Raw genomic sequence first — 12,086 nt, forward strand, 5'->3', positions numbered from 1 at the left:
CAGGGCTAAAGGAATTGTGTTTGAAAATCACAATGACATCAACATCTCCAGCAGTATCGTCAGCGGCCACGCAGCTACTCCATCCACGGCGGCCTCGAACGCCTCCATCCTACACGGAACACATGCTAAATCCTTCCAAAATCCAGGACCATACTGATAATCAGTGCAAGACAGAGGGCCACCCTGGTCGTCACTTTGGTAAAACAAGGACGTACCTGATAAATAAACGGCCCTAAATGCGACTTTTCAGAAGTCCAGGCTGAACTTGAAATCGTTTTTAACTCAAAGGGCATTAGGTGAAATTGGCAAAAGTGGTTAGACCACCTAAAACCTCCACTCTGGCAGCAGAAATCTCTGGACAAATGGTGGAGCTAATCAGCTTTCAGCGAGGGCATATTAACGTTTACAGCTCTAACAAAACATGTAAAATAACACATGATCTAAGGTGGCAAAACCTCTAAAACTGTCCCTAACCAGGAGACCCTCCCCCAGACTCTCCAACAACCTGGCTTTCCTCCGCCTCTGTGACCAGCCTACCGCTCTGAACCGGGGCTTAGCAGTGTTCGAATCCAATTGTGAGCAGATTATAAAAGTTCTCAGATGTTTCTCATACTGGAATCTGACCTGCTCCTCTGTTGTTTTTCCCGTTTGAATGGAGATTACAGTCTTATCTGGCCTGCTCATATCCTTTTAATTTCCTCTTGAAAATTAAAAAAACAAAACAAAACAAAACCTTTCGTACATATCCGATTCAAAGCATATATATTTTTTCTGGCATCTAAAAAAAAAATACTTTTTATCCACGCGTGTGCCCCTGCTCACACATTTCTGTCTCAGGCCAGCCTTCGAACACGCGGCCGCGCGCCTCGTGCAAAGTCTGAGGTGCCAAAGCCTCGGTCATGAATCGACATCGCCTTCTGAGACGTGACTACTCGGAAAGCTCACATCAAACGCAGCTTTCCCCAGCACAAGTGTCGCGCTACTCGCTTGCAGACGTCGGCAGTGCTCACTATGCTGCGACAGAAGGGGGTCTGGAGGAACAGGCCACGGGCAGGTGTGGCCGCGTGGCCGCGGGTCAGCGGGCCTCGGGAACTCGGGGCAGTGGCCGAGACCAGGGTGTGAGCACGAGGCCTCTCCGGGTGTGTGGCTGCTGCTGCCCGGTCCCCACGCCACCGGCGTTCCGTTCTTACGTGAAGGCCCCGAAGCACCAGGCTCACCCCCCTGGTGCACTGGACGGGGGGCGCTTGTCAGGGACGGGAGGCTGCTGTTTCCCGCACGCTGGGCCATCTGGGGAGGAACGGGATGGTCTTCCGGCCTGGAGGGAAGAATGAAACACAGCAATAAATACAGGTAGCCAGGAGGAATTTGCTGCCTACCGTGAGACGCCAGAAACAAAGACGGGGAGCGGGAGCCCCCGAAGTTCCTTTGTTAAATGGATATCTAATACATATGATAGCTATCAGATATGATATGCTTAACACATAGTTAAGCAGATATGAGGGTTTTTTTTTAAAGGTATTGGCGGAAACTAGAATGTACCCTCTTAGCTCCTATAAATGCACACTGATATATAGTATCTGTCCGACACACAGTTGCATCTTTTGGCTTTGGGGGACGTGGGAGCAGGGCATTTCAACCAAACCGTTGAAGGCACCCAGCTTCTGGTTTTTCCTCAGAGGATGAAGCAGATTAGCAAACGGACGAATGCCATCAGAAGAGACATGATGTGTCACGTCAGCCATGACAAGAGCTGGACAGGCCCGGGACCGGGGAGAGCTCGCTCTATGTCAACACCTAAGTGTGCCTACATCGCCTAACGGCACCCGGGGCGGTGGAGCCGGCCCGGGCAGACGCATTCACCCGGCAGACACCTGTCGGGTGCCTCATCGTGCGGGACCCCCAGCCAGGCGTGGGAGCCAGGGATCCCCCCGCCAGAGAGGTGGTGGGAAGTAGGCCGGCTCTCCGTTCCGACTTGACAACAGATCCCAGGGGAGGCTCTCCAGGTGGGCACGGTCCTCAACAAGGAGCTGCTAGCCACCTGCCCAGCAAGGGCTTGGTGGGAGGCACACCATGGCAAGTACAGGGTGTTTTTCCTAGGGGTGGGCCCTGTGAGATGGCTGTTCTCGAATGTCAGTTCCAGTAGCAAAGACAAGTAGACGTTAAGCTGCCCGGAGGGGCAGGAAAGGCTGTGTGTGTGTGTGTGTGTGTGTGTGTGTGTGTGTGTGGCATTCAGCCAGTCCTGAACTCTGAGTCAGGACTGCCTGGGGCCAAAGGGGGGAAATTTTTCCACCGGGGAAGTAACACCAGGAGGCAGATGGAGAGGCAAAAAAAAAAAGAAAAAAAGAAAAAAAAAGTATATACTTATGCTGCATTGTTACAGAAATATTTAAGGCACCACCAAAGGGAAAAAAAAAATGCAGGCTGGAGGGGACAGGGTGTCCTGGGGAAGAGCTTCAAGGCCCAGGGTCAAGGTGGGGGGTCAACCGAGAAGGACATTTGATCCCTAAGGGACACAGGAGTCACAGAAATGACATCCCATGATGACGTGCTAGAAACCTCATTCTGGGGTGACGGACGGTGGACCGTGGCAGGGAGAACCACTGGGGGAGAAGAGATGGCTCAGGAGGGCAGAGGGGAAGGGCCAGGGCTGGGAGAGGGAAGGCTGGCTCAGGTGTTTGGGGGTGTTAACGCCATTCCCTGAAGCAGGGGGCTGAGGGGACGGTGGTGTTCCCCTAGGAAGCGCAGACTCAGGGTGCTGCGGGGACATACCTAGCACCTGGGGCAAGTCTACAATGGAATGGGATTTTGTGTCTGCAGGATGTAATGGAGACCCCAGCACAAGCAGGATGGGTGGGGACCAGAAACGGGGCATTTTAAGGAGGAAGAGGGGTGATTTGGGGACCAAGCCGACAAGGCAGTGGGATGTGGGGGTGGGTGAGTGACCAGGAATGTGGTCAGCAGCGGCAACCTCGAGAGATGCTGAGCGTTCCCTGAGGCTGGAAACTGCAAGGTCACCGGTGGCCGTGGCAGCAGTAACCTGAAGTCACTGCCAGACCCTGCGGACTATGAAAGGGGGGGAGGGGGCAGGGAGGCAGCCAGAGAGGACCTGGGGGAGGGCACGTGGGGACCAGAAAGGCCTGGGGGAAGGAAAGCAGCAGGAAGGGAGGTTGAAGGTGGAGCAAAGGAGGTGTTAAATGATGGCTGAGTTTGGACAGTGACAGGAGGAGAGGGATCCATAATCCATGGAGGGGTGAGGCTGGGGGCGGGGGTGCTGAGGGAGGGCTGGGGGGCACACATCTGACGCTGGGGTGACAGAGGGTCTTGAATTGTGCAGGGTGACTGTCTTTTTGTTTTCAGTCTTTCTTTTCTTGATTAAAAAACCAGTTAATCATGGTTTGCCCTCCCAGTACCTAGACACAACCACTATTAACATTTGATATCTTAAATTCAAATATAGGGGCACCTGGATGGCTCAGTCGGGGCCAACTCTTGATTTTGGCTCAGGTCATGATCTCACGGTTCGTGAGATTGAGCTCTGTGTCGCTTGGGATTTTTTCTCTCTCTCCCCCTCAGCCCCACTTGTGCGTGCGTGTGTGTGTGTGTGTGTGTGTGTGTGCGCGCGCACGCACACACACTCTCTCTCTCTCAAAATGAATAAAAACAAACAAATTGCAAATATATACTTTAAAAAATACAACCTGTGATCACTGTAAGAGGCTGGCAGGCTGGATCCACCCAGTTTTATGATTTGCTTTTTCACTTAGCAATATATTGTGAGGCTCTCCCCATGTATGAAATATTCTTCTAAAACATTATTTTCAATACCATTTTGTGTGGATATATAATTTATGTAAACAGCCTCCCGCTTTGGGCATTTAGATTTTTCCTCATGAATAACACTGCAATAAATACCTGGTACACAGAGCTGTGAATAGCTGATTACTTCTCAGCATAAAATCCTAGCAGTGCGATTACTGATTCCAGAGGGAGTTGTATCCCCAATGTGTGCAGTACATATTGTCAGGGGTCCCCAAGATCACTGAGATTCTCGATATACGCTCTTGGCCATACTAGGTTATCAGGGCCGACTGGCTGAACGGAGTCACGTAATCTTTGACTAAAGATCCTGAGAGTTGACCGGAGGGAGCACCCTGCCTCTGCCACCACCGACTGACCCAGCACATCGGGCTTATGTACATTGGGACCCCGGGATCACGACCTTGAGCTGAAATCAAGAGTCGGATGCTCAACCAACGGAGCCACCCAGGTGCCCCAAAGATAATCTTAAAAATTTTAAAGATGATCATTTGGTGTCCTCTCTCCCACGTTAAAAGCACGATGAAATTTTCTTAGTTCCCACTACCACTTCCGTTCAAAAATATATTACAAGCCAGATTTACTAGGAGCTGACTCTTGGCTGCATTCCGGATCCAAAAAGCAAACACCAAAGCTCTTAGATGTCAATGACATTCATGGGACAATCAGGGAATACTGATACACTACACGATATTATGCGAATGTGGGCTTTCTTAGGTGTGATAGATAATGTGGTTAAGCACAGGATGCTCTTATTCTTAGGGGACGTGTTGCAAGTCTGCAGCCTTCTTTCAAACAGTTCAGCCAAGCGAGTATGCGTGTGTAAGTTATATACTATGCACACGGAAGGAGCCCGAGGGAAGATGTCAAGGTGGCGATATGTTAATAGTTGGAAGCTGAGTTAAAAAATACTGATAGTAAGTTTAAGAGAAAAAAAGCACGGTGCTAGTAACTTAAAATAACCCTGAAATGTGAAGCGCATGGCGGCTAGTTTTGAGACCAAATCACACGGATCACCGATCCACAGGGTGGGCCTGGAAATTCTAGGCTGAGTCCCACACGAGCGGGGTCTGGCTGCGGGGCTCCGGCATGCCAGCATCCACCCACGGAGCTCCGAAAGGGCAGGCCTTTCCACATTGTGCTTGTGGCTGCATCCCCAGGGCCTGGTTGTTAGTTACAAATTACTACAGAGTAAAACTGGAAACAGCCAAACTGCCCAGCTACAGGGAATAAGTGAGTAAAATGTGTCACGTTCCCTTGAACTATTTTATGGCCGGTATTTGTTGAAGGAATCAAGAAATGCCAGTTTTCTGCCTGCTCTCTGTAACCCCCTGGTTTGTACCTGTTTCTCTGCACCTGTTTCTCTAGACAGCTGGACTGCTTGGGCTGGGGTTCCCCCAGAGCCCACAGGGTTCCCAGGGAGATCAGAGGCTCTTGGGTAACCACACTGTAGTTTTGTTGACATCAACGGTAGGAGCAAGGCTCTGAAGAATGAAGAAACCTGGGCCGCTAAACACACATAGGGTTGCTTTAAAAAGTGAGTGTGTTTACTTAAGCCAAGTTGATTTGGTGTCTGAACCTGTGATACTCCACCCGAACAAAAGAACAAAAGGCCTGGGGTGGCGGCTGAGAAAAGAAGGACTAGAGTCGCGTCTGGGTGGACCCACTGCTCCTTCTGGTCCTTTCCTTTGAAATTACATTTGGCCAACACTTGGCTTCTTCAGGGCAAAGTGCCTGGAGATCCTGCAATCCTACCACTTCATTTTCTGGAAGAAGAAACCTCAAGTGAAGGAGACAACATCTTTCCCCTCAAAAATTCCCAAGAGATAAATAATGAAGAGATAAATGCTTTCCAACGTGAACGTTTTATTTCGGAGTTTTCAATACACGCATCTTACACTGCAGGTAAAACAAAGCTTAAGAAATCCCCGCCTCCTTTAGCCCGGACTTACACTGGGTACCCCGTCCTATGGCCGCCAGGGGTGACGGGCCGGCACAGGGGCTCGTCGGCGCTGCGCTGCACACCGGCCAGGCCCTTCCGCCTCATCTTCCCCGTGTTGGTCATGATCTGGTGGAAGGAAAGGGGAGATGGGCTGGAGAAATCACCTACTTGAAAGCTGACCTAGAGGTAGCAGATACTACACGCAATAAAGTAACCTATAGGAGTAAGAGGCTTTGCAAATAAGTGAAGAAGGATCACACAGTATTCAGATACACAGAAATTTGGGGAAAAATTCCTTTACGTTTGTGTATTATGCCATTTAGCAGTATAAATTAAAAAAAAAAAACAAAAACCAGACCATGGAAAAGAGAAGAAAACAGTTGAATACAGTAACAATTACATCTCTGGGAAGACTGAGTTTTGAAAGTGAGAAGAAAAAAAAGATGGGCAGATTTGGTTTCATAAGAAGGTAACCTTTCCAGTGGTGCCTGAGTGGCTCAGTCCATTAAATGTCCAATTCTTGATCCTGGCTCAGGTCATAATCTCATGGTTCGTGTTGGGCTTTGCGCTCATAGTGTGGAGCCGGCTTGGGATTCTGTCTCCCCCTCTCTCTCTGCCCCTCCCCTGCTCACACTCTCTCTCTCAAGAAACAAAAGAGCTTTAAAACAATTAAAAAATTTTTTTTAATGTTTTATTTTTGAGAGAGATAGAGAGCGATAGAGAGATAGAGCACACAAGTGGGGGAGGGGTAGTGAGAGAGGGGGACACAGAATCCAAAGCAGGTTCCAGGCTCTGAGCTGTCAGCACAGAGCCTGACGTGGGGTTCGAACCCACAAACCGTGAGATCCTGACCTGAGCCGAAGTTGGACGCTTAACTGACTGAGCCACCCAGGTGCCCTTAAAAATTTTTTTTTTTAATTAAAAAAAAGTAACCTTTCCACCTATATATTAGAGATAAGCCAAATGAACGGGTAAACAACACACTGGGAAGAAATATTTGCACATATTTAACAGATGAAAGGTTAAGACTTTCATTAGGTAAGTAGCTCGTACAAATCAGTAGGTGAAACAGTCCATTAGTGATCAAAGATTTCAAATAGTCAAGCCACAAAATAGAATAGATCGCCAGTAAATGAAGGAAAAAAATGATCAACTTCACAAGTAATTAGAAATACAATTTCACACAAAAAAGTACCACTTTTCAACTATTAAATGAGTGACAGTTAAAGAAAGGATCCCACCCGCTGCTGGCAGGAATCAAAAGCCTTAGTGGCAGGGAAAGCTGAGTAATGTTCAATTACTTTGGGAAGTAATTTGGTGTTTTCAGTAGTCGTAACGATGTTCACATCTTTGGGTGTAAACCCTAGTGGAAGAACCCCAAATACGGGAAACATCAAATAAACAAAGTTGTTTGCTACAAAACTGTTATAGAGTAAAACTGGAATAATCCAGGTGTCCAGTAATAGGGGAAGAATTAAGTGAAACACAACATATTCATCCGAAATAGTAAGTGGCCTTTTACAATGATAAAGACTAGGTTATGAAAAATATGCTTATTTAAAACATTTACTAAAAGATTATAAAGCTGTACATAAGTGATGCCTTCAATTATGCTAAAATTACATAAAAGGCTGGAAGGAAATATACACTAAAATGAATACAGTGATAGATAGGATAGTAGAACCAAGAGGAATTTTTCTCCTCTTTCTTTTCCAAGTGTTCTCTAATAGGATTATATTAACACTTCAGAAAATTTGTTTAAAAGAGAAATTACTGTAAAACTAGTGAAATCTGAATAAGGTCTGTGGATTGTGCCAGTGTGGATTGCCCGCATGATATGGCGCTACAGTCCTACAAGATGGGATCCCTGGGAAAACTGGAGGGAAGGGTACACGGGACCTCTCTACACTTTTTCAAATTCCTGTGAACCTAGAATTATTTGAAAATAAAAAGTAAAAACAACAACAACAACAACAACAAAGCAGACACTTTTGTAAAAATTGGAATTACATCTTTGATTTCTTGATTTTTGCTGAGAAGTTATTAGGGTCTATCTAGTGTTCGAGGTAGGGAGAACAAAGGGCCTCACTGTGCTGTGGGGCCAGCACCAGCGAGGGAGGGTGGGCAGGGTGGGCCGCACCTGGGCTGGTGAAGATAGGGGCGGACAGGTGGGAGTGTGAAGGGGAGCAGGACAAGAGGAAAGAGAAAGTGTGAGCTTCTGGGGAGGAAATGGAACATAATTAGGTTTTTTTTTAATGTTTATTTTTGAGAGACAGAGAGAGAGAGGGGGAGTGAGCAAGGGTAAGTGGGGGAGGGGCAGAGAGGGAGACACAGAATCGGAAGCAGGCTCCAGGCTCTGAGCTGTCAGCACACAGCCTGATGTGGGGCTCGAACTCACAAACCGCGAGATCATGGCCTGAGCCGGAGTTGGATGCTTAGCCACCTGAGCCACCAGGCACCCCGGAAACGGAACATAATTAAGCTTTCCAAATAAGAACTAGCAGGCAGTACCCTTTGTATCTCCTGTGTGATCTGCAAAAAGAGGCTATTTTAACCGCAATCACTTCACTCCGCCGGCTGCTTTTACTCGGACTTCCCTTCGGGTCACGGTCGTGCTGCCCCATCTAGTATGCGGGGTAACTTTACAGGCTGCACGACCCATCAGGGAAGCAGGCCCCTCAGGTCCGATTCTCAAAGGCACCCCAGGAACACTCGTGTTTCTCTTTCCCTCTCCATACTTCCCGACAGAACGCCTGGGTCTTTCCAAAGAAGGCTCAGAAGGTGAAGTCCTTAGCTACTGGAAAAGGGGAGACGGTGAATAGGTGCCTTCCAGCCCCACCCTCCCCCTGCCCCTCCACTCCACGGTCCTTCTGAGCTCACCCTCCCAACTCCTTCCTAGAGGAGAGGGAACGTATCACGTACACTGGAGAGTGTTTCAGCCTTTGGAAAACCGTCGGTCGTACCACCTCCCCCCACCCTTTTATTTTAAGATTTTATTTTCAAGTAATCTCTACACCCAACACGGGGCCTCAAACTCACAACCCTGAGATCAAGAGTCGCTCGCTCTACGGACTGCGCCCGCCAGGCTCCCCAGCCGTACCGTCTCTTTAAAGCCACACAGGCCTACGAAATAACTCGAGGTGGATGGTATGTGTCTTTTCCAGGGGCTGAAGAAACGGAGTCTGGCCTGTGGGCCAGAACTGTCTGGGCTGTTACTCAAACGCCCGAGGAAAGGCCCTTGGGGAAGAGGGTTAAGTGTGCAGGACCCGGCGTGTCAGAGCAGCTGCCTTGCAGGAGGGTCTGTTTCCTTCTCACCCGACAACGTGCTGTGCTTGTAGCGTGAGCCACACGGTAGCCCACGGGTCCCCAGGCCCCTCTCTGGGCCCCTCACTTTCAGCGCGGCCCTTTTAGGCCAGGAAGATCTGAAACGATACCTAGTCCAACAACCTGTGGACGATACCGAGTTCTGCAGAAATGCTCCGGCGGCCGTTGGGAGAGAGAATGGAACGGGTCCCTGGCAGCCACCTTATTCGTCCAGAGGACTCAGCCTTCATCTGTGTGACAGATGGAGATTTTACTTGAAAGCAGGTTCTGCTCCTAAAAAAATGCAGCTTACTGAACCACAATAAAAAAATGCCGCATATGATTTAGCCGAATGTAATTTATTTAATAGCAAAAGATGGTCAACACATGTCAATCGAGGTAAAAAATGTTATTTCCCATTGACTAATTTTCGAGAATTGGCGAATCACATAAGTTGTGACATGTTAATAAAGCAGGACGAGTTTTTGTAAGGAAACACAAGTTCTCTCTCTCTCTCTCTCTCTCTCCACCCATCAATCCACCCACCACGCAAAAGATGACATGGAGGCTGAAGCAGGCACTCTTTGCGGTCGACCCAATATTCATTCTCTCCTGACCAACAGTACTCTGATTCTATTGGCACGCAAATGCTTCTACTTAAAAATACTCCCCCCTGGGGCGCCTGGGTGGCTCAGTCGATCGAGTGCCCGACTCCCGGCTCAGGTCATGATCTCGCGGTCCGTGAGTTCGAGCCCCGCGTCGGGCTCTGGGCTGACGGCTCAGAGCCTGGAGCCTGCTTCCGATTCTGTGTCTCCCTCTCTCTCTGACTCTCCCCTCGTTCACACTCTTTCTCTCAAAACTAAATGGACATCAAAAAAAGTTTTTTTTAAATAAAAACATACTCCCTTTTGCAGACTCCCTTGCAGCTAGGGGTCACGTGACCCAGTTCTGACCAGTAAGAATCCAGTGGAGGTCGCCAGCTGGAACCCTGGGAAGGAGCACCATAGAAGGGGTAGATTTGGCTGGTCTGCCTGTTGGGCCTTCTTCCTGACTTTATCATGGGTTTGTGCCGGGAGCTCCCTCTGCCGTCTCGTGACCAAGAGGCCACAAGCGTGTGAATGAGGGGCTCCCTCACTGCGGCAGAACCACCATGGAGTGGATGAAACTGAAGCTTCAAGACCCAGAAGAAGCCCTAGCAATGTGTTCACATGGTCCAATGTTTTTGTAACATTTGCAAAAGTAGGATATTTTAACTGCAAGCACTTAATACTGCTGTTTCTTTCTACTCTGACTTCCCTTCTGCTGTTTCTTCCTCCTCTGACTTCCCTTGTCACACTTCCCTTCACGTTGGTGGCGTGGTGTTGGGATTTAGCTAACGGGGGACAATTTGGGACTTAGCTGAGGGGGCGCTGAGTCTTGATGACATTTACTTCAGGTTTCGAATAGATTCATATGATTCCCAATCATGGTGCACAGCCAAACCTTCGCTAGCTGTCCTGGGGTAGGAATGGCTTCTAGAAATTCCCCACGTTGTCAGAGTATTTATGAATAATCAGTGTGCAAGAAAACTTGAAATATCCCCAAATCTTACAGCTTATTTGTGGAAGACATTCGAGGAGGGAGTTCTCAAATTTAGCGACAATCCTAAAAATGTATACAACAGCATTACCAAAAACTAAATGTGAGGCCAAAAGATTTTTCCAGTCTATCAATAATGAGAAACAAAATTTGATCAAATACGTTACAGGAAGGACAAATTTCCTTTTCTCTCCGTGGAAAACATTACAGACTCATTATTATATAGGTAGAGGCAATTGAAAGGCATAAAACAAAAACCAACCAACAAAAACCCCTATAAGGTATGCAAGGCAGCTAATTAATAAAAACATCACTTTTCTGTCAATTCTTAAAATTTGAATTTTACTGTGATTTATTTTCTCATTCTCATTCGGATTAAGTATCCACTTCATAACTAACTCTGTATTCCTTTATTGAAAGAAAGCCTTCCCAAGCCCTGTAAACCAGAGGTCCCACAAAACCTGGGTCTTCCCTTCATACTGACAGGCAGAGTGTAGAAAGACATGCAAAGAGCCTGGAGTCCACATCCTTTAGTATTATCAGCGGGATGGACAGATTCTCCGCGTTTTGCAGCTGGGCCAGTCCTAACTAATAAAGGAAAGAGAAGGTGCAGAGAGAAATGGAAGAATAACAGAAGGAACAGTGGTATTACCTCTGGGTGGGTGGAGTTTTATTATGGTTGTTTAGACTGTTTATTTGGACTTTCCCATAATAAGCATGTATTTCTTTCTTTTTTATTGTTTTATTTATTTTTTATTTTGGAAAAGGCTTTAGAGGGACTTTTTTTTTAATATGAAATTTATTGTCAAATTGGTTTCCATATAACACCCAGTGCTCATCCCAACAGGTGCCCTTCTCAATGCCCATCACCCATCCTCCCCTCCCTCCCACCCCTCATCTTTTTTTTTTTTTTAATGTTTTTAACTTTTTAACGTGTTATTTATTTTTGAGAGAGTACAAGCAGGGAAGGGGAAGAGAGAGGGACAGAGGATCCGAAGCAGGCTGTGTGCCGACAGCAGCGAGCCCGATGTGGGGCTTGAACTCACGAACCGCGAGATCGTGACCTGAGCTGAAGTCGGAGCCTCAGCTGAGCCATCCAGGCGCCCCTATTTCTTTTATAATTAGAAGGAAGCATACACAGGGCACCTGGCTGGCTCAGTAGCAGGAGCATGCAACTCTTAATCTTGGGGTTGTGAGTTCAGGCCCCACATTTGGTATAGGGATTAATTAAAAACAAACAAACTTAAAAAAAAAATACAAGAAACAAACTGAAAAAGAAATGGATTTGGAATATTTGCGGCTTGGGATTTTTTCGCCTGCTTGTTTGGTTGTGTTTTCACACACAAGAATATGGACTTTTGGTTCCAACTCATCTCCCAATACGTAGAGAGCACTGAGACTTCAACTATCAGTCAGGCAGGGCAGGGAATACCTGAAAAGTGATCAG

At 47.6% G+C, this 12,086-nt stretch overlaps 1 protein-coding gene across 9 annotated transcripts in view; it reads right to left on the reverse strand.

The window, feature by feature from the left end:
- The window catches only part of ARMC9 (armadillo repeat containing 9), a 155,287-nt gene that overhangs the window by 16,497 nt on the left and 126,704 nt on the right, over positions 1-12,086 (reverse strand). For 8 of the 9 annotated variants that reach the window (XM_058701661.1, XM_058701641.1, XM_058701650.1 and 5 more), the window contains 2 exons: positions 5,769-5,884; positions 1,191-1,315 (listed from right to left, as the gene is read on the reverse strand). In XM_058701661.1, coding sequence (XP_058557644.1) covers positions 1,191-1,315; positions 5,769-5,884 — 241 coding nt within the window. Of the gene's footprint in view, positions 1-1,190; positions 1,316-5,662; positions 5,885-12,086 lie in introns of those variants that run through there. The other variant, XM_058701669.1, reaches the window with a different exon arrangement.

The sequence above is a fragment of the Neofelis nebulosa genome, chromosome 2 (genome assembly GCF_028018385.1).
Source record: "Neofelis nebulosa isolate mNeoNeb1 chromosome 2, mNeoNeb1.pri, whole genome shotgun sequence".
Taxonomy (NCBI): domain Eukaryota; kingdom Metazoa; phylum Chordata; class Mammalia; order Carnivora; family Felidae; genus Neofelis; species Neofelis nebulosa.